The 23,236-nt window shown below is 46.0% G+C and overlaps 1 protein-coding gene across 2 annotated transcripts in view; it reads right to left on the bottom strand.

Annotated features, from left to right (window-relative positions):
- LOC130486607 (septin-2) overlaps positions 1–23,236 on the bottom strand; it is a 54,290-nt gene that overhangs the window by 14,941 nt on the left and 16,113 nt on the right. Inside the window, exons 7-11 of one of the 2 annotated variants that reach the window (XM_056859926.1) lie at positions 22,375–22,476; positions 17,673–17,818; positions 13,332–13,415; positions 10,009–10,066; positions 1,564–1,654 (exon numbers count right to left, since the gene is read on the bottom strand). In XM_056859926.1, the coding sequence (XP_056715904.1) occupies positions 1,586–1,654; positions 10,009–10,066; positions 13,332–13,415; positions 17,673–17,818; positions 22,375–22,476 (459 nt within the window). In that variant the 3' untranslated portion in view covers positions 1,564–1,585. Of the gene's footprint in view, positions 1–1,563; positions 1,655–9,996; positions 10,067–13,331; positions 13,416–17,672; positions 17,819–22,374; positions 22,477–23,236 lie in introns of those variants that run through there. The other variant, XM_056859928.1, reaches the window with a different exon arrangement.

The raw sequence follows: 23,236 nt of genomic DNA, 5'->3' as shown, positions 1-23,236 counted from the left end.
AATGACTATGAGGAGGAGGAGGGTTGGTTTTTATATGCCAACTTTCTCTACCACTTAAGGCAGAATCAAACAGGCCTACAATCACCTTCTCTTCCACTCCCCACAACAGACACCCTGTGAGGTAGGTGGGGCTGAGAGAGCCTTAAGAGAACTGTGACTAGCCCAAGGTCACCCAGCTGGCTTCATGTAGAGGAGTGGGGAATCAAACCCAGTTCTCCAGATCAGAGTCCACCGCTCCAAACCACTGCTCAACCACTACACCACACTTAGATGTACAATACTATCAATGTTGTTTTCAGTGGGATTCTAACTGAACACTGACTACTTCATGGCTGCGACTACACTGCAAAGTGGAGATCTTGGCTTTCCAGCGGACCTGAAAAATCCAAGATGCTTGTGTGTGTTACATTTTAAAAGGAGTCTTCTAGTTTTCAGGATTGCTGAAGCAGGCTTTCGGCATTTTAAAGTAAACTGAATTTATTCACACCCTGCTTGTCAGCCTGTTTTGCTCCAAAGAAGAAGAAGGCGCCGTCGAGTCACAACCAATTCACAGCAACCCCATCAAAGGGGCATTCCAGGCAAGAGACGAGCCGCGGTGGTTGGCCATTGCCTTCCTCTGTGTAGCAATTCCAGTCTTTCTTGGTGTCTCCCAAAGCAGCTTACCATTAAAATCCAGTGTGACCCACCACGCAAGTAAAGGAAGAGTTTATTAAAGGCTCATCAGTGGGTTCATGAAGGTCTACCAACAACCAAAGTGACAGACGTTTCTAGTCTGCATAGGTCCTTTTGTAGACCCGTCCCAACTCCCCTGCCCTCACTTGTTTCATGAATTTTATTTCTTCCATTCCTCCCCTTCCCCCTTCTACCGCACTGTCGCACAACTTGGAAAGAACAGGGCAGACACCACCAGGGGTCAAATTAGTCCTCCTCCTGCTAATTGGAACTACATTAAACTCACAGAATTGTCTTCCAGCACGATGCAAAGTGAGAATTTGATTCAAAGCAAACTAAATCTCTCAGACTAGACAGTAGATTTGTCCTCTTTAAAAAAAAAAAGCAACAGGAAAGGTGAACCACAGTCAACAAAATCTCCTTATTTTAGGGGTGGAATGTTGGCGGCTGTCACACAGTCACATGGTATAATATAAACCATTTTATTCAGGCTTTACATTCCAGCAAGCCAGCAAAGCAAAGCTGGTGCATTAAACTTAAGTATGCAATAGCTATGCACGTCGGTGTTTTTGCAATTCCCATCGTTCAGAAAAAACACAAGCACTCTACTTTTCTGAAAGTAGCACAAGCAAGTAGCCAATTTCTTACCTGCCAAAAAAAGCTAGCGTGAGGGCTCCAGAGCCCCTCATGCCATGTACCAATTTATCACTTCAGAAAGCTGGAATTACATTTCAATTTTACCATTTGGATGTTCTAGTTCACAGAAACTGCCAGCTTTGCGCAGCTCCTGACTGTCCACAGAAATCGGTTAAGAGCCACACCCCAATTTTGGCAAGAAAGAGAAAGAGATTTTTTTAAGTTAAGGCCTCCAAAACGTGAAGCCACACCTACCGTCGGCAGCCTGGCCTGTTCCTCATTCATCTCCGGGTTTCATCCTCATCTGGGCTTGCATGTGAGCGATCATCTCCTGCATGCGGCGCAACTGCACAGAAGAATTTTTTTAAAGTTATGTTTTAAGTGGCCAGTGAAATGCAATAAAGCCCAGGTACCTACATAAATGGTAGCAGTAGAAAAGAGCAAGAGTCCAGTAGCACTTTAAAGACTAATAACATTTTTGGCAGGGTATGAGCTTTCATGAGCCACAGCTCACTTCTTCAGATACAGCTAGAATGTGATTCCAACTATCCTTAAGTAGAGACGAGTGAATTAGACACACAATGGCAATGTAAATGTCAAAAGCAAGTAAATGACATTAGCAGGCCTGATTGGATTAGGTGTGATATGCAGAGGGGTAGTAAGCGTGGAGAAATCGGCATTGGTAATGAGACAGGAATCCCAGCTCTCTATTCAATCCAGGAGAATGCATAGTCTTGAGCTTCATTATTAGTTGTAATTCAGCAGTCTTTCTTATCTCCCTTAGAAATCACATTCTAGCTGTATCTGAAGAAGTGAGCTGTTGCTTACGAAAGCTCATACCATGACAGAATTTTGGTTAGTCTTTAAGGTGCTACTGGATTCTTGCTCTTTTCTACCTCTACTGACAGACAAACACGGCTACCCATCGCGATCTATCTACTCAAATGCTGCGTTTTAGACTGGGGTGCCACCTCCCCTTTATCCATAAGTGTATTTATTAATACCCATGGAAGAGCAGAGAAATGGTCCCTGACAACCCGTTAGGGCTGCCTTTAGATCTCCCAGAATTACAACTTATCTCCAGATGACAAAGATTAGTTCCCCTGGAGAAAATGACTACCGCATTATACTCAACTGATGTCCCACCCTTCCCCGAACACCACCCTCCCAAGGCTAAATTACAGCCGTAAAGCAGAATCACGGCGTATAAGGGAACTGATCACCTTCCTCACCAACTTCTTCCTCTACTACTAGATCCAAATTTGAATTGCAGAGCTGTGGACAATGCCAGCCCCGTATGAATGAATAAACATTCAGCTAAAGGGCCCACAGTTTCAAGCTTATGATGTACCTCTGCATTTACGCCAGGCCCTTCCTCCACGGTGTTTAAAGCAGTGCTTAAGGTAGGTCTGGGGAAAGCACTGGCAAACCACCCCGTAAACAAAAGTCTGCCTAGTAAACGTTGGGATTTGACGTCACCCCATGGGTCAAGAATGACCCGGTGCTTGCGCAGGGAACTACCTTTACCTTTAAGGTAGGTTAAGTTTGAGAGAAAGTGACTGACCCAAAGGTCACCCAGCAAGCTTCATGTCTTGAGTGGAGATCTGAATGAACGTCCTCTCCCCACCCACCCCAGTCTTAATCTGACACGCTGAGCTCTACAACTCACTGGTGCTTTCCAGTAATATGCTCAAAAAAGAGGTACAGCAAGCTATTTCTAATGTTTTAACTGTCTCTTAACACCAGAGATTCCTCCTCCGAACACACGCAGGCCATGGTTTGGGCAGAGGAAGGGAAAGAACAGAACACACTGTGACCGCTTTTCAGCTAGCTGGCCATTTCGCCAACTAAAACGGAGAGACAGAAATAGCCGCTGCTCTGCTAATAAAAATCCAACAGGCTGCTGCAGAACAGAGGAACAGGAGAATTCCAGGCCGTGGCTGACCGGCAACAGGGACACATTCCCATGACGTTAAACGCACTCTTTGGTATTGGAAGGATTTTGAAGCCAGCCACTAATCTCACTGAACACAGGCCAAAAAAAGAAAACCCAAACAGGGCAACAGAGATGACAGTACTGCAAAGCAGTTGCGATTTAAAAAAAAACAAAAAACACCATCTTCAGTTGGAAACTCTTTTCTTCCCAAGAGTTCCTGGCCAATAAATGCCATGTAAAAGCCAACCAACAAAAGCTGTACTTGCGTTTTACTTGCAGGAAATGTTTTACACAAGGAAAAATTCAAGCGTGTTTTTGCATTCATTCATACACATGATCTAAACCAGGGGTGTCCAACCTTTTGGTTTCCCCAGGCAACATTGGAAAAAGAAGAATTGTCTTGGGCCACACATAAAACAAACTAACACTAATGATAGTTGATTCATAATGTTTTAAGTAAGTTTACGATTTTGTGTTGGGCTGCATTCATAGCCGTCCTGGGCCCGCATGCGGCCTGGGGGCCACAGTTTGGACAAGCCTGATCTAAACGCTGCAATCCATTCTACCAGCTCTGAAGTTACAACTATATTTTACTGCATATACATCCAAGGCCACAGCCTGGGGAGAGTGGGGGAGATAGTTCCTGACTCCCAAACTCTGATTTGCTGAGATGGCACAGTCTTCTCACAAAATAACATGGTCCTTTGACACAACATTCGCCAAACTACAGATCCCATCTGCAAATGCAAATTTCTCCACACACAGATAATATTTTCACCCAATATAAAACTTGACTACAACTTCTAATAGCGCAGTCTGCTATTAGATGTTAAATATTGTCTATCAGCCATCTCTTCCAAACTCCAAAATACCTACTGTTTTATCCAGCCTTGGGGTAATTTAACAGCGACCAAGTCTATGCCACAGACTGCCCTCTGGTGGCGCCTCAATTAAACGACACTCTTCACGGTTGGGGGGGGTCTAGATTCAGCCATATGTTAATTACGGACTATGTTTATTACTAAGGACAGCTCCTTTACATAATTGTTCCTTTAGTACACCAGAGGAAGAGAGTGGGTTTCCAAACTGATGATTGCCTCGAAGCTAGAGGGCAGGTCACAAAGTATAAACGGTAAAGGAAGAGGACTGAACATTTCATAGAATCATAGAGTTGGAAGGGTCCACCAGGGTCATCTAGTCCAACCCCCTGCACAATGCAGGACATTCACAACTACCCCCCTGCACCCACCAGTGACCCCTACTCCATGCCCAGAAGATGGCCAAGATGCCCTGCCTCTCATCATCTGCCTAAGGTCACAGAATCAGCATTGCTGACAGAGGGCCATCTAGCCTCTGCTTTAAAACCTCCAGGGAAGGAGCACTTACCACCTCCCGAGAAAGCCTGTTCCACTGAGGAACCACTCTAACTGTTAGAAAATTCTTCCTAATGCCTATTTGTCTGTCTCCTTCTACCACTGTCTTCCTCCAGCAGGTGAAGACTTTTTTGCCTTGCTTGGCATACCCAAGTTTTTAACCTAATCATTTGATATATATTTTATGCCATTTTAATGTTCACTGCCTTGGGATCCCTATTTGGGTGGGAAGACAGCATTCAAATGTCTTAAACAAACCAACAACCCTGCAGTCCATGGTACTATAGCACAGTCTTCACCAGCACAGACTTCTGATACTTCCTGTTTACTAGTAGTAGCACCAGCGGCCACACTGGCGGTGGTGGAAAGTGCCATCAAGTCGCGGCTGATTCATGGGGACCACCTCATGGGGTTTTCAAGGCAAGAGACAAATAGGGGTGGTTTGCCATCACCAGCCTCTTGTGTAGCGGCCCACACCTCCTTGGTGGTCCCCCGTCCAAGTAATAGCCAGGGCCAACCCTGCTTAGCTTCCAAGATTGGGCTAGCCTGAGCCATCCAAGTCAGGGTGCAACAACATTACTAAACTCCTATTATTTTAATAAGTATGTATATAGAACATTATAATACCCAAAAAAGATTCTCATGTAATCTTGGTAACAACCCTGCATCATGTCATTTATTGGTATGGCACATAGCCAGACATATACAAAAGAAAAATAATCAGCATTTGTCTAAACTCCCATCAACACTAAAACCTGAAATTCCAAGTATAAAATACACTGGAGACTACATCAAATCCTAAGAGGGCACTACTATGTGCATAGATAATAAAGACAAGTCATCCCAACAATTTCCACCTAATTTTGAACTCGGCAGCACAAAATTTAGAAGTCAACAGAAAGCCTTGGATTTTCATCTGAGAGCAGCTTCCTTCGCCTCTCCAACTCCAAATTATTGGGGAGCCTGTTAGTCCAAGGCTGAATACATTTGCCATGAAACTACATAGTAAGAGAAGTGGATGAGAATATGCTCCATGGGGAGGGGCTGTGGCTCAGTGGTAGAGCATCTGCTTGGCATGCAGAAGGTCCCAGGTTCAATCCCCTAGCATCTCCTGTTAAAGGGACTAGGCAAGTAGGTGACGTGAGAGACCCCTGCCTGAGACCCTGGAGAGCCAGTCTGAGTAGACAATACTGACTTTGATGGAACAAGGGTCTGATTCAGTATAAGGCAGCTTCATGTGTTCATGTGTGTTCTACGTTCCCTACCCCACGCTGGCATAATCTCTCTGAAATGGGGATTTGGTAACAACCCTGTAAGGTATGCCACTACTTTATGGGGATGCTGAGGCCAGGTGAGCCTTGCCTGAAACCACGTTCTGGGCTGTTCAATGCAGAGGCAAGTTCAGTCTCAAGCTATTTTGCTACATCAGCCATCTAATTCAATTTGGGGGGGGGGGAGGAACACCATCTGGCTGCTTGTTTGTTAGAGACAAAGGCAACAGATACTACTAATTTCTCTCTCTAATGACCCTGATGCTTTAAGAGGCGGTTCCACATCTGGAGAAACACAGTGAAGAAACAGTTTGCAAAAAAAACAGAACCCATCTGCCTTCGGAAAGGTTGAAATAAACACATACAGGACGGAAAGGCTCCTGTAACGGGGCTGGAGAAAACAGGCGTGAAGAGATTGATGGTTCCAAATGGCCAAGGACAGCCTCCTTTGATAAAATTACAGAATGGTTATTTAGCAGAAGAGCTGCCTTTGATAATGGGGGACCTGCCCCTCCCCCCAGGCCCTGGTTCCCTCCAAGGTTATGTAAACCTCGCAGATCTGTAAATAGAATTTCCAGCGGCCAGTGCAGCTCAGAATGTGAAAACAGAAGGGGAAATGGATGTTTGTATTCTCAGCAAAGGCCAAGGAATGTAAGACCGTTTCCTCTGCCCCCCCCCACCCTGCCAGAGATTCAAAGATTTCATGCCCCTTTATCAGCGCAAGACTAAGCAAAGCCTCTTTATCTCTAGCGAGGCAACAAGCAGTAGAAAGTTCAGCCCCGCTTGCTCTCCTCCACCTAACCCTTTGCAACTTTAAAATGGCAGCTCGGAGGAGGAGAAGGAGAACAAGGAGAAGGAGAAGAAGAAGAAGAGTTTGTTTTTATATGCCGACTTTCTCTACCACTTAAGGGAGATTCAAACCGGCTTACAATCGCCTTCCCTTCCCCTCCCCACAACAGACACCCTGTGAGGTAGGTGGGACTGAGAGAGCTCTATCAGAGCTGTGACTAGCCCAAGGTCACCCAGATGGCTTCATGTGTAGGAGAGGGGAAACAAATCCAGTTCACCGGATTAGCCTCCACTGCTCATGTGGAGGAGTGGGGAATCAAACCCGGTTCTCCAGATCACTGCTCCAAACCACAGCTCTTAACCAGTACACCACACTGGCTCCCAGCGTGTGAGCCAGCCAATCCCACAATTCTCAAGGAGCCCAAAGGCCTCCACTGCCCAGAGCTGCAAAACTAAGAGGCAGTGGCGGTTGCCTCATCTCTTTCTAGCTTACTTTCAGAACCACTAGGGGTAGAATGAGACGTCACATCCTGGTCCGTGATCATTTTCAAACATCGTTTCCAAATGTAGGGGCTGGGGCTGGGAGGCTCTTAAACACTTTCCTCCCCAACCCTTTCCCTACTACCACCAAGCCACTTTCGCCCCTGGAAAATTTATGAGTCCCTCCTTTTCCTTCTATCATGAAAGAGTTAAAAGCATCTCAAGGGAAGTATTTTTCAGAGGGGAAACAGCATGGGGGGGAAGCCTTGGAGCACCCCTCTCTTGCCACACCATTCTCTCCATCAAAAAAAAAAAAAGTAGATCCAGATTCTGCATTTGGAAACAATCAATGAATTAAACATAATGTGTAGTTCTAGTCTGAACGCAACCATAAGATTCTTCCTCTCACATCCCTTTCTGGATGCTTTCATGGCATTCTCCCCTTCTGAAGAAAACAGGTAACCCAAAGTATTGGGCTGGAAGACGTTTCATTACAGGCAAACAGAGCCTTCCTGTCGAGAGGAAGTATACTTCTAAATACCAGATGCTGGGAACAAACTTTGTGGCCTTCATGTCCTGCTTGTGGCCTTCCAGAAACATCTGGGTGGCCACTGAGAAAAAAACAGAAGCAAGAGGGACCCTCAACATGACCCAGCAAACTTCTCTTAACATTTTGCATTCATAAAATTAAACATATGTTTAAGAATGGATACTTTCAACAATCTACTTTTCTGTTTTTACAAAAAAAGTAGAAGTTCTAGAATTCCAAAGTACAAAAGGAAAAGAAGATTCAGATTTATTTGTTTTGCTCTATGTTACTGAATACCCTGGCACAGAATTTTTTTTAAAAAAAACTCTTTGCAGGAAAGAGATTCAGCATACTATTATCTCAGCATTTTGCACGGTTAGGCTAAGCTAACATCACTACGCTCAGCCAAGATTAAGCTGCTCAGCCAAGCCTTGGAGAAAGTGCTTGAAGCAGCCAAGTCAGTTCATAAAAGCAACTAGCCCACGTGTATTCGAGAACCACCACGCACAGCAGTTAGAGGGCTGGTCTAGGAGCCAGGAGATGCGGGCTCAAACCCCCACTCCACTGTGGAAGCACACTGGGTGGAGCCCTGGGCTAGTAACTCATTTACAGCCCAACACCTACCTCACAGGGTTGTTAAATAAATATTCCTACTCTGCCTCCCCTGCCAAGGCAGCTCAAAAATACCATAGAATAATCAATCAATCATGAAGCTGCCTTATACTGAATCATAAGAACATAAGAAAAGCCCTGCTGGATCAGACCAAGGCCCATCAAGTCCAGCAGTCTGTTCACACAGTGGCCAACCAGGTGCCTCTAGGAAACCCTCCAAACAAGACGACTGCAGCAGCACCGTCCTGCCTGTGTTCCGCAGCACCTAATATATTCGGCATGCTCCTCTGATCCTGGAGAGAATAGGTATGCATCTAATCAGACCCTTGGTCCATAAAAGTCAGTGTTGTCTACTCAGACCGGCAGCAGCTCTCCATGGTCTCAGGCAGAGGTCTATCACATCACCTACCTGCCTAGTCCCTTTAACTGGAGATGCTGGGGATTGGACCTGGGACCTTCCGCATGCCAAGCAGATGCTCTACCATTGAGCCACAGCCCCTCCCCCAAACAGTCAAGCGGGAATCATCATCGTACAGCAATGGCCATCTCTGCCAGCTCACTAGAAGTGCCTTACTTGTGCTCCAGAAGACCGGCAAAGCCAATAAACCACTAGGCTTCAATGGGAGGCAGTTCCATAGAGGTGAGGATATTGCAGAATAAGCCTATTAATGGGTTGTAACTGAGGATCACATTATGAGAATACAAGAGTCACTGGAAAAGACAGTCATGCTAGGAAAAGTTGAAGGCAGCAGGAAAAAAGGAAGACCCAACAAGAGATGGATGGACTCAATAAAGGAAGCCACAGTCCTCAGTTTGCAAGATCTGAGCAAGACTGTCAAAGATAGGACATTTTGGAGAACATTGATTCATAGGGTTGCTATGAGTCAGAAGCGACTTGACGACACTTAACACACACACGCAACTGAGGGAGGGGAAGCATATCTGGTACAGAGATTCATGCAAGTCAAGGTTTTTACAGGTAAGAAACAGCACCTTGAATTGAGCCCTGAAACAGAACAGGCACCAATGAAGATGTCGCAAAACTGATGAATAGTGTATTGTTTATATTTTTTATCCCCCCAGTCTCACCAGGGAGCTCAGGGTGGCACACATCATAGCCCCCTTCTCCATTTCATTCTCTGCAAGGTAAGTTAGGCTGCAAGGGAATGACAGGCCCAAGATGTTTGGGAGGTTTTTGCCTTGGACCAGTTCAGTGCCGTTACCTGTAATTTCTGTCTTTGTAAGAAAGGACTGAAGAATACAGCCAAAAAGCTGAGTTGACTGGAAGTGACCAGCAGGGGGAACTAGAGGCTGGACTAACAGCAAAAGATGGACGAGATGAGGGGGTTATACTGTCAGGGCAACTGGAGGGGTTGCTAAGAGTTAGAGGTAGAAGGTGTCTTTCAGATGTCACAAGACACTAGTTTGTTTGCTGCTGCAACAGAATAACAGCATGGAGTGGAATTATTGCATTTAAAATTGCAATAAAATTGCATTTAAGATTGGAATTAATGCATTTAAGATTACAATAATTCCATTTCCTCTGGAATGGCATTACTGCATTCAAGAGAATTTCTTTTCATTCTGGCTTCTTTTCCAGCTATTCGGGGATCTTGGCCATGCACATTTTAATCAATCAAATCAACCAACGCCCGCATTAAATGGAGGTCTGATAGCTCGCTTCTGAATATGATCAAACTACTGCCTCACCTCGGCCTCTTTCTGCTGAAGGATCCTATCTTTGTCCACGACTTCTTCTTCGACAGGCCTGCCAGATACATAAAAAGGACACATTTTTAGACACAGAAAGCACACACCAGCAGATTTCTACAGCATCTTCTAGATCTAGGTAAACAAAAGGAACTGAGACTATCACATATAATTTATTAACTGGGTAAAAATTCTGATTTGTTGAAAAAATGCACTGATGAACTGAGCAGCAGCCAGTGTGGTATAGTGGTTAAGAGAGGCGGATGCTAATCTGGAGAATTGGGTTTGATTCCTCGCTCTTCCACATGAAGACTGCTGGGTGCCCTTGGGCCAGTAACGGTTCTCTCTGAACTCGTGCAGCCTCACCTACCTCACAAGGTGCCTGTTGTGGGGAGAGGAAGGGAATGCAGTTGTAAACTGCTTTGGGACTCCTTGGGTAAGAGCAAAATTGGGTCTTTAAACCTTCTCTTCTTCTCCTTGTTATTTTACCAAAGTTCAAATCTGCAGGTGGCCCCCATCTGCTCCAAAGGGGCATTCCTCTTTTCTTTTCTCCCAAAGGCTTGACTATCTTTTTTGACACAAGTCTGCTTGACAGCTAGTTTTTTCTTTGGTAAGGTAAAGGTCCCCTGTGCAAGCACCGGGTCATCCCTGACCCATGGGGTGACATCACATCCCGACATTTCCTAGGCAGACTTCGTTTACGGGGTGGTTTGCCAGTGCCTTCCCCAGTCATCTTCCCTTTACCCCCAGCAAGCTGGGTACTCATTTGACTGACCTCGGAAGAATGGAACACTGAGTCAACCGTGAGCCAGCTACCTGAAACAGATTTCCGTCGGGATCGAACTCAGGTCGTGAGCAGAGCTTGGACTGCAGTACTGCAGCTTACCTCTCTGCGCCACAGGGCTCCTACTTTTTTCTTTGGAGGCCTTGCTAAATCTGTCCTCAAGAGCTGAAAGAGATGGCAAGTAAGGACCCTTTCTGCTGTGGCACCTCGGTTTTGGAATGCCACCCCTATCATAATTCAGCTGGTGCCAAGCTGGATGGTCTTCAACTGCCAGGCAGAGAGCTGTTTGCTGGGAAATTCGGGGCAGCTGATTATACAGTTTAGTTATGTGGCGTTTTTCCCTACTGGCCTTCGCTACTGACCCCCACTGCTTTCCGTCTAGCCCATTTTTCTACACTGCTGCTGCTTATATAACTTGCTGTTTTTATGCAACTTTTCATGAAGCTGATAAATTTTATGCTGCTGCTGTCTTGTTTAATTTTATTGCATTTTATTTTTATAGTCAGTTTTACTGACTACCGGAAACTGCCTGCTGAATTTCTTTTTCAAGAACGCAGTATACAAATGTAGGAGACAAACCCGGTGACGAGGCCAAGCATTGTCTAAAAACAAAGGAAGCCCTTTCTCTTCAGATTTAATATTATACCCATCTACAAATCTATGATGACCTAAATTGATTAAAACATGTCATCGGTGTTTCATTGACCGATAGCCCTATTCAGAGCATTCCCATGGAGAAAGACGACATGGAAAAAGAAAAACCCTTCTCTTCCGCAATGCCTGATGTGTCTTCCTCGAGACGAGGCAGCCTAGCTGCTTTTTATATAAAAGAAACTCATGGATTCCCACGTGGTCATTCTGCCCTACGCGCCAGCAGAGCCATTTCCGCCGCTTGCCCCTATCCCACACACCCCTGGCACCACCGCCGTCGTAAAACAAAGGAGCAGCCCAGACTCAGAGAGACTCATTTCCTCAAGCAGAAGTATTTGCTGAAGAATTTCAAAGCAAAAAGTGAGAGAAAGGGGCTTGCCGTCAGGAAGGGTGCGACATGAACAGAACTCGAGAGCGAGTAGATGGCCAAGAGCTCAAGGCCAACCTAACAGGGAGCAAACAAAAGAGAATGCACGAAGTGGCGTTGAAACAGGGGTGTCAGGGGAACACGCAACATTTCTTTTCGCCAAGGATATCAGTCCGGTTCTGCAGAACTCAAGACACAAAAGCAGAAGACACATGGAGACATTAAGAACGGCCGATTATTTTTTTCAAAAGGTTTGGGGTCGAGAGGTCATGCAAGCACGCAAGCTTCTTGATTACACATAAGTAAAAATTGCTCCAACTACATTGAAAAACTGCTGGGTTAGGGACTCTATGAACGCTCTGCTCTTGGGCACCACTGTTAGCAGAACAGACACACGGGATCCGATCCAATACACTGTGCCAAAAAACCAAACACTATGGTGCACAAACAGCAACCAGGAACATAGTCATCTACGGTCTTCTGCATATACTGTTTTATTTATAAACGGCACCCAATGCAGAGAAGAATGGCATCCCCCTGCTTGGCTCTTGGGACCTTAAAAAGTCTCTAGGAATGGAAGGCAGCAGATCTCAGAAGCTAAGCAGGGTTGGCACTTGGATGGGAGACCACCAAGGAAGACTCTGCAGAGGAAGGCAATGGCAAAGCACCTCTGCTTAATTTTTCCCTTGAAAGCCCCTTGCTGGGGTCACCATGAGTAGGTTGTGACTTAACAACACTTGCATACGTATGTAGGATCTCCTAGGAGGAAAGGATTTAGAGAGAGCACCGCCCAAGCAACAGCCATTCCAAACCCACCAAGAGAATCACACTTGAAACAGAGCAGCTCCTGGCTCCTCTGTGTTTCTGGCATGTCCATTTGGGGGGGAATGATGCTTTGGGGCTGATAATGGAGTGTGTTTTCTTTTACCAATTGTAAAATAATATACAGGGATATCAGAGACAGAGCAGAACCATGACCTGTGGTGAGGGATGAAGGGGCATGCAGGGGTGAGGGTGGAGTTAAAATTGCATTTTAAAATGCTGCAAACTGTTTTGAGGACTTGATTATTGAAAAAAAGTGGGATGTAATAAATGAATAGATAAAAAAAAACATGGGACATGTGCAAGAGATACAAGAATTGAGGGACATTTGCTTGACTGGAAACAGACCTTGACAGTGTAAGGAAAAGACTAAACCACATAAACAAATGAACCAATGAATTAACCAGAGAACAACAAAGATTCCACAAAGCCCTTAGCTGGGACACATACATACATACACACACCATCCTCATGGAATCCACAGTTCCTTCTTATTGACATTAAGGAAGCAATTATAAAAGAGCTCATTCTCTTACACAGCACATGGTTTCCCTGTGTGATTTCAGGCTAGGATAAAGGAAGGAAGGGGTTTCCAAGAATGTGACTAGCAGATATGAGAGTTAGAGAGCTGCTGCATCTGCAGCTATGGCCAGAGAAAGAGCAGGATCACAAGGGAGAAAGTGCCAAGCACGGACTTACTTGCCAGTGCGCTTTAGCCTCTCGGACCGGAAGTTTTCATAGTGCAAGTCTTGGGTTACTTCTTGTAGATCCTGCATGTGGGTTCTGAAAGAGATTAAAAGCAATCTATTTATTTATTTATTATTTCCACTTATTATCCTGCTCTCCCTTGCCAAAATCAGGCTCAGAAAGGCTTACAAAAATAAATACCCCATTAGATCGGTAAAAACTTTAAAACATTTTAAAACAGCCCCACAAAATCATATAAATATCATCCTAATTTACCTAAGGCACCTCTAAAGCGTAGCACAAAACACAAACTTGTTTGTGTGACTTTTAAGTACACTTAGAATCTTAGGATTCATAGAATCATAGAGTTGTGTGTAAAAGGGGATGTCCCTTTGCTTGATAGACCGGGGAAAAGGACTATTTTGGGTAATAGTTAACTAACCATGCCTCCCATCGTTTCATCTGCAGCAGTCAAGTTTAGCCCCCTTGCCAGTTGTACAGGTCACCTAGTCCAAGAATACAGTCACAATAAACCCAATGATACACATCAGCAATATCATGTACTCCAGCCCTCATGAGCCTGTTCTGTCCTATCTTGATAAACACTGGGATGGATCCAAGTGTCCCCCAAAGAATCTTCATGTTGCTTAAGGAGCCCTCCTCCAGTTTGTGGTCCCTCCTCCAAGGGAGGGACCACTGAAGTTGGAGGATAGCTCTGTAGGCTTGCAGGAAGTGAGGCAAGCAGATGGAATAAATACAGATTGAATAAAAAGATTAAAAGATATTATCACGGTGGGGAGGTTAGGGAGGCCAGCATTAATATACAGGGAACTGTAGGTGGCCTCAACCATAGGCCCGGCAGAACAGGCCCTGCAGAACTGTTTCAGGTCCCATAGGTCCCTGATCTCACTAGAGAGACTATTCCACCAGGCAGGGGCCAGGGCAAAGAAATGCAGCACTTAGCGTCCCCAACCAGGAAATGCTCAGTTTAGCACAGTGGGTTGAGGCCAACCAGTTCTTTTGGCTGGTGAAAACGGGAGAAGGAGGTCCCCTTTGTCCACCAAAATGGCAGTGCTGGAGGTCATGCTGGGACCTGAATGGACAAAAGCCACGGGATAGGGGGCTGTATTAAGGGCTGGACTAGAAGACTAGAAGACCCTGGTGGTCCCTTCCAGCTCTATGATTCTATGAATCCTAAGATTCTAAGTGTACTTAAAAGTCACACAGAGTTCAGTGGACCAGATTTCCAACACCCAGAGGATTATTCAGTCTTAATTCTCGTATTACTGTCTAACAAGTGTGAATTTTTATGCCGTTTGCTATCTAGAATTAATCTCTACACACATTCTTTACAACATGTTCCCTCCTTCTCTGTATGCATTTCACAATTTAGCCATGCTCCTTTTTAAAATAGAATTCCAAAGCTTCTTATGACCAACTACAAAAAAAGAGAAGACAACATTGCAGTCAACTGTACATTCCACACTGAAAATACTCCACTCTGAACATCCAAACTTGGGTGCTATTTACACAGCCCAAATAATGCACTTTCAATCCACTTTCACTGCACCTTAATGATCGTTTGCAAGTGGATTTTGCCAGTTCACACAGTAAAATCCACCTTCAAAGTGCATTGAAAGTGGATTGAAAGTGCATTATTTGGGCTGTGTAAATAGCACCTATTACTGAAACCAGAAATGGACACAGAACCCTCTGCCCTTCATGGGAGGATCTGGACTTCAAACCACACACTTGGCATGCAGAAAGTGCCTGTAGTGACAATACAGGGAAGATTTCGTATGCTGGAAAAGAGTAGTTCTCTCGTTTTAGGGTGTAGTGGTATGTGGTGTAATATCACACTCTATGAGGTAAGAGAGAAAGGGGGGAAGCTCTAAGGTAAATTTGTAATGGACTGAAAAATGTCCAGTCCCCCACTCTGGTCTCTCCAATAGATTCTTTAAACCCCAACTGCCCACAATCAGGTTAAAAGGAGGACATAAGCTTTGAGTAAAGGATTGGTAGCATGTGAGCTATGTGCTCATTCAAGGTCTTTTTTTGGGAAATGGCTAGACCAAGGTTGTGCTTATTTGTGAGGTAAACAGAAACTATTTTGGGGAGGGGCTGTGGCTCAGTGGTAGAGCATCTGCTTGGCACACAGAAGGTCCCAGGTTCAATCCCCGGCATCTCCAGTTAAAGGGACTAGGAGAATAGGTGATGTGAAAGTCCTCTGCCTGAGACCCTGGAGAGCTGCTGCCGGTCAGAGTAGACTTTGATGGACCAAGGGTCTGATTCAGTATAAGGCAGCTTCATGTGTTCATGTTCATGTGTATGTGTACTTTTTTTAGATTTGACAGACAACAGTTGGAGATGAACAACAAAAATTTATTTGACAGAGAATAACGTGTTAAAAAGGAAATGGTATGCGTGGATGGCTTCAATATATTAAGTGAAACTGGTTCTCAAGCAACATAAATAAACCCTGATGGGAGATTTGGTTCCCTTTTCTCTGGACAGGTTACCTCAGCAGGTTCAAGGCTGCTCTTTTCCCACACAGAGCACCTTTCCACAGAACCTACACACACTAGATAGGAACGATGGACCCTTAACAGGATGCTTATTTGTGGCGCAGAGTGGTAAGCTGCCGTACTGCAGTCAAAAGCTCTGCTCACGACCTGAGTTCGATCCCGACAGAAGTCGGTTTCAGGTAGCCGGCTCAAGGTTGACTCAGCCTTCCATCCTTCCGAGGTCGGTGAAATGAGTACCCAGCTTGCTGGGGGTAAAGGGAAGATGACTGGGGAAGGCCCTGGCAAACCACCCCGCAAAAACAAAGTCTGCCTAGTAAACGTCGGGATGTGACATCACCCCATGGGTCAGGAATGACCCGGTACTTGCACAGGGGACCTTTACCTTTTACTTGCAACACTGAAATAAGCTCTCTCCCCTAAGCCGACTGAAATAAGCTCTCTCCGCTAAGCTCTCTCCTCTAACCCTAACCAAAAGCCAAATAAAAGCCCAGCTAAACTGTTAAGAGCCCCGTGGTGCAGAGTGGTAAGCTGCAGTACTGCAGTCTAAGCTCTGCTCACGACCTGAGTTCGATCCCGACGGAAGTCAGTTTCAGGTTGCAGGCTCAAGGTTGACTCAGCCTTCCATCCTTCCGAGGTTGGTCAAATGAGTACCCAGCTTGCTGGGGGTAAAGGGAAGATGACTGGGGAAGGCACTGGCAAACCACCCCGTAAACAAAGTCTGCCTAGGAAACATCAGGATGTGACGTCACCCCATGGGTCAGGAATGACCCGGTGCTTGCACAGGGGACCTTTACCTTTAAGCTGACGTTCCTTCCCAGAGCCACGAAATCTCTAACCCAAAAGTAAAAAAGTTCTCTTCACCCTTCTCAAGTTGAGGCTGGCTCACCCCCTCCCATCTAGTGGAGTTCCATGAACTAATAATCATTTGGACTGGCGAAAGGCCTAAATCACAAGGATTGGTTCAGAGCCCTGGAGGAGAGGCGGGACTGGCCCAAGGTCACCCAGCAAGCTTCCACGGCAGAGCAGGATTTGAACCTGCATCTCCCAGATGCCAGTCTGACACTAACCACTACTCTATGCTGGCTATCCACACATTTCTGATTCTCTCTACAACCTGCCTCGCTACAAAATGACCGGCATTCCCATTCTCACCTACCTGAAGTACTCACACAAATAATCTCCTATTAGTGAAACCAAACATCATTACATATTGAGGGTGGAGAAGGGTAAAAATTAATTTATGAAGTCCTGCTGGTTGGAACCAAATATGCAAGCAGCTCTAGGGCAAACTTCACATTTTGTTACAGCAATATATAGGACCTTCCCCTCGTCAGCTCAAGCAGCTATGAAGTCCAGGTGTACTATGAGAAAAACCCACACTGCAAATTCAAAGTAATTTGGGAATAACATATAAATCTAATGCCTCTGTGTCTGACATAATGCCTTTTTTAATTAAGTGACAGGGGTCCCAAGGCTACATTGTCAGTGGCAAGATTTATTTCAGTCCTTATATCCCTCAAACATTAGATTTACGCTGCTCAAGATCAATAGATAGAGGAGCTTCTAAGGGATAAAGGAAAGTAATTTGGGAATTTTACCTGCTACACACAGCACATTTTAATTACAAACAAAGCGGTTCTCCTCCCTCCCCCGCCTTGTCAACCTAGAAACAAAAAGCATCAGGTGTTTTCTTTCGAGCATTATTTCCGTACATTAATCTTACTGAAGGGTGTTCGTGGGAGACGTATACAGGAAAGCACCTCCCAGCGCAAAACAGGTCATTAGAAGTATCTTCCAGGCAGTGACTAAAGCAGGGGCTGCCACTTACACTAGCATGGTGCGCAGCTTCAGGAAGTCATTGTGTTCTGGGTTCTCAACTTCCACCACTCCCCAGGGATACAGGCGACCTCTGATCTTTTTCCCCTTCACTTCAATAAGCTGGTTGGAGCCGATGACAGCAAACGGAATGCTAGCCTGGATGAGTCAAAAGAAAGAAATTCCATTTTATGGGATCATTTGTGAAGAATGCCAAAAGGGTGGAGGCAGCTGAACACTCAAAGCACTGAATGTTCATGCACATCTCAGGGCATCACTAGATTCCAGGAAACCTATGCTTTCATTTAAGTAAAGGGGAAATTGCAGAAACAAGCAGGGTTTGCTAACTGCTCAGATTTCTGAATTTCTGAAGGTTGACTTTTGTGCGAGCAAAGATGACAAGTGATGGCAAAGACAGAAGCCTTTTAGAAAACAAGAACACAAAACAAGGCTGTACTGCTAGGAAAGCAGACACCACATTCCCAGAGGACCTGTCCCACATTATGAGGCAGCCGCTCAAACCACCCCTGCTGCTCCCCCTCCCTCGGTTATTTAAGGTCTTCGTCCATTGTCAAAAATTCGACTTTATGTTGCTCAGAGGAGGAGGGCTTGTCTTTTTTGCTGATGCTGTATTCTCGTGGGTGCCCTGTTCTTCGATGGTTGTTGATTGTTGGTTTTTTTAATATGCCGACTTTCTCTAGTGTGACTAGCCCAAGGTCACCCAGCTAACTTCATGTGTAGGAGTAGGGAAACCATCCCAGTTCACCAGATTAGCGTCCGCCGCTCATGTGGAAGAGAGGGGAATCAACCTGGTTCTCCAGATCAGAGTTGGCCGCTCCAAACCACCGCTCTTAACCACTACACCATGCTGATGGTGCCGTTATTCGAAAGGCACATCCTGATGACCACTCTAAGAAATATTACAGTCACACTCAAAAATTATTACTGGATGTAACCTTAACATGTGTGCAAAAGTAAAATGACCTCCTCTTTGTCTCTATCAGGATCCTGAGGATCCATTCGGTCAACTGTGGGGCTTTTCCTCTGGCACAAAGAGCCTCTTTCAAGAATAGCCTCTTGCACTAGGGAGAAGGTGCCACTGTTAGCCAGGGCCAGCATCAGCATTCCCTGAAGGCGAGACAGCTGCTAGGGCCCAGGGTACCCCCCTATGCCTGTGTGTGTTCCCTGCTGCCCACCTGCTTGTTGACATTTGAGACTGCACATAGCAGGTAGATTGCAATGATCCAAGTGACAGCCAGGTGATAGCTGGAGTCATATGATAGCTCAATTACTGAGAAGAAATTCTGGTCAGAACTGGACTGAGCAAGTTAGTCCTGGCCACAAAGCAGCCAACAGTTCATTGGCTGGTAAACTGTGCCAGAAGTGTATATATCTGTACTATATGTGTATAGTGGTTGTGGGTTGTGAGAAGGAGGTGGGTTGCGAAGCACTTTATCACTGTGAATAAAAAATAGCACTTTTGTATAGGTGCTGTCTCTGCTGTTTTCACTTGTTGCTGGGGAAACTAATACTTCTCACAGACGCCATCAGATGCCTGTAAGCCCTCTAGCCCTTCAACACTTCTGGTGGCATACCCTTCCCAGTGCTGTGGGGAAACAGCATGCAAGCACTAAGAAAGCCAGCAAACAAGTGAGTGGGCAGCAGAAGAATGCATGGGTGGGCACATCCAAAGGCATCAAAGGGGAGGGGGGCAGGTACTCTCTACCCAGACCCACCAAAACCTGGAACTGGCCCTCCCATTAGTGGAATGGATCTGTGGGATCCAACCAATCTGCGAGACCGCCTCTCCCCGTATGCACCACCATGAAAGCTTCACTCATCTGAGCAAGGTCTTCTGCAGGTGCCAACCTGCAAATGGGCAAAATCAACAACTGCCAGTACAAGTTTTTAAGCAGAGGCCAGATGGCCATCTGTCAGCAATGCTGATTCTATTACCTTAGGCAAATGATGAGAGGGAGGGCATCTTGGCCATCTTCTGGACATGGTGTATGGGTCACTGGGGTGGGTGGGTGGGGGAGGCAGTCGTGAATTTCCTGCATTGTGCAGGGGGTTGGACTAGATGACCCTGGTGGTCCCTTCCAACTTTATTCTATGATTCTAAGTGCCTTCTCCATTGTGAACCCCACCTTGTGGAATGGCTTGTCTGATGAGGTCAGCAAGGCTCCCAATCACCTGGCTTTCTGCAAACTATGCAAAACTGAATTATTTGAGAGAGTTTTTCTATACAGGCTATAGAGTTGCATTGTACTAAATGATTCACAAAGTTACTTGGATAAATTATTGGGGACCGTGGCTTGTACTATTGTGTATAGTTTACTGTGGGTTAGTTCCTGTTGTGTAATTTTGTGTAATTATTTAATGTGTCATCTTAGCCCTTATGATTTGCTTCAGTTCTGTCTTTAGATTTCTGACAGGGTTAGGGTTGCAGAACCTATTGTGTTGTTTGTTGAATGCCCCATCCTTTCAATTGCATTGACTCACTGTGTGTAATCGGCTTGGCTTTTCCTTTATTCCATCCTTTATGCTTGTGGACCAACAAGTCATGAGCAAAACAAATTCAGTGCATTCCATGATGCATAAATACCCAAACATACAAAAATATAATATCTAAACAGTACAGTTAAAAAGAGGTATCATTAAAAACCATAGATAAAATTTTTGCCATGGTGAGGGTTACATTTGGATCAGTATCAGCCAATAACTTTGCAACTATAGCTTGCTTTAGGGCAGGTCCCCACCTCTGAATGTGTATTGTGATCCATTTGTCTCTGGCGAGATTATGTATGTAACCTTTGCTTTGAATCCAAGTGAAAAACGCAGACTATAAATGACATAATTAAAAAAAAAAAAAAACCCAATGGTCATCATCCTCTAGTAGAATTCTAGGTTCCAAACAAAAAAGAGAAATTCTATGTTGCTATCCGGCCTCTAAACACCATTCAAGATGGCTCACGAGGATGCTACAACCTACTGAAGTCCAATCCCCACAATTTTCTGAATATTTAGCATCAAAGATCTGAACTGCAACAACTAAAATCAAAGCAGATGAAAATATGGGAATATGGAAGCAACTATTACTTACACACACACACCCCAAGGCCTGGGAAAATAAAAACAGTGTCGCTCCGCTCTTAAGAGCCAAAAGAGGCAGGGAAAAATGCAGAGAGGGAATTCCACTAGAAAGATACTTGACTATGCAGCCAGTTCTAGACTCTAGTCCAGTGGTTCCTAACCTGTGGGTCGCAACTCCCAAGGGGGTCGCAAAGTGTTTTCTGGAGGGTCGTCGCCACGTTATTTTTACTTGTAATTATTTTTATTTTTCCGGTGGAGGAGGGAGCAGCAGGCAGGCAGGCAGCAGAGCGGAGCGGCCAGGCGAGCCAGTCGGTCCGTTGGTGGATCGCAGGGCTGCCGGTCCCGCCGCGCGCTGGAGCCCTCGGGGCGCACCCAGCCGACGGAGTGGACACTGCCCCGCACCCCCTTCTGCCGCCGGGGCCGCTTCCTCCTGCCACCCGGGGCCACCTGCGCCCCCCATCCCATCCCGCCCCCAGGATGCTCCCCTCGCTGGGCCTGGGCGGGCTGCTGTTGCTGCAACTGCTGGGGGCGTTGGGAGAGGGCAGAGAGGGGGTGTCCTGCCCCTCGGGCCCCCAGCAACCCTTCGACGCGCTCTACGCGGCCAGCGTGGAGGCGCACGGGGGGACTTCGCTGCCGCCGTGCGCTGCCTGGAGCACGCCCTTGCTGCCCACGGGAGGCTCGCCTGGAGTGCGGGTGGCACTGCCGGCGGGAGGCCTGCCCTTCGCCCCTGCCATCCTCCGCCGGGTGCGCTGCCTGCGTGCCTGCCGACGCCGCACCCGCCTCGGCCCAAACTCCCTGCACGCCGCCTGCCAGGATGTCCGCGGCGACTTCCAGCGACGCCAGCCCTACAGCTACCTCCAGAGGGGCTACATCGAGGTGAGGGCACCCCCCCCAGCGCGCCCCCTCCCGCAGCCACCCCACCCCCTACACCAAGTAAGCATGACATCTGGGAGAAACTGGTATAGTCCCCATCTGGAGACTCCAGCTGCCCCCCATCCATGCACTCAGGGATTGTGCAGAGGACCAACAACAGGTGGCAGCCCCTTCCTGGTTCGCAATCCCCTTCCTTTCTTTATCCATCCCATTTATCTGTTTGCTCGTTTGTTTACCTGCAGCCTTTCATAGAAACACAGAGTTGGAAGGGACCACCAGGGTCATCTAGTCCAACCCCCTGCACAATGCAGGAAATTCACAACTACCTCCCCCCCACACACACCCAATGACCCCTACTCCATGCCCAGAAGAGGGCCACGATGCCCTCCCTCTCATGAACTGCCTAATCATATTCTGAAAAATCTATTTTTAATGTGTTTTCTTTATCCTGTTGAAAATGTCATTTTATGGCTTTATGCAAATGTGGCGGGGGTTGCAGGTTACTTGGCAATTGTAAAAGGGGGTCGCGACTCGAAAAGGGTTGGGAACCACTGCTCTAGTCGATCGTTTTTGTTTCAGAGGAAGGAAAGCTGTGACATTAAACTCCCACCCATGTGATGAATGTGTTTAGAATAAACCCCAAACTGAGTTAGCTGTCAACACAAAAAATTAACAGATTTATTTGTCAACTTTGCCTAACGTCCGCTGTTACAGACTGATGTGGCTATCTTAGCTAGTCCCAAACTCACCTTCAGTACCCGGGTCTGTTCCTTAAATTCTTCATCCTCATCAGAATCAGCATCGGGTAACTGGTAAATCCTGATGCCATGCTCAGAAATCTCATCTAAGACCTGCAGGAAAGGGAATGTGAACAAGAAAAATACAGGCTTGGTTTTTTTTTAAGCTACATGGGATCCATATAAACATATGAAGCTGCCTTCTACTACATCAGAACATTAATCCATTTAGCTCAACATTGCCTACTCTGATGAGCAGCTCTGCAGCATCTCAGGCAGAGAAAGGTCTTTCCCAACACTTTCTATCAGGCATCCCGTTACCTGGGCCGAACCTGAGACCTTCTGCATGCAAATCACTTGTTCTCCCTAAAGAACTTTGTACACTTCCTGTGGAAGGTATATTGAATGCTTTCAACTAAAAGGCATGGCATCTTTAGGAGTATACAACAGGAAAATACAACAGGACAAGTAGAACTCTCCCAACAGGAGCAAGCTGCACATGGGTATGGGGTGGTAGGTATTGCACAATGTAGGTATTGCACCTTTGACCTGATACATGGAACAAGAAAGCCCACTCTCTCTGGGCAAAGATCCTAGCGATAAAAATTGCAACAGAAACAATGGCGGGAAAGGCAGCAAGGGTGCTGGCATAATATATCACTGCTGTTCGACCGCGGGCTTTCCTGAGAGGAAAAAAGAACCGCAACGAAAACAAACTGAATATAATACTCCCAACAATGAAGCTGTGTTTTTTGCCTCCTCAAGCTTCAGTTTTATTGGCCCCAGGAGTTTGTGTGTTCCTAAAGATTAGCTTTCCTGAGGGAAATCTGTAAAAAGTCAAAATCTTAATTCTCCTCTCATGTGATCATTCTTT

This window comes from Euleptes europaea, chromosome 13 (assembly GCF_029931775.1).
Source record: "Euleptes europaea isolate rEulEur1 chromosome 13, rEulEur1.hap1, whole genome shotgun sequence".
In the NCBI taxonomy this organism is placed as follows: Eukaryota; Metazoa; Chordata; class Lepidosauria; order Squamata; family Sphaerodactylidae; genus Euleptes; species Euleptes europaea.
Note: the sequence above shows the minus strand (reverse complement) of the source record. Positions and strands in the feature narration are given on the sequence as shown.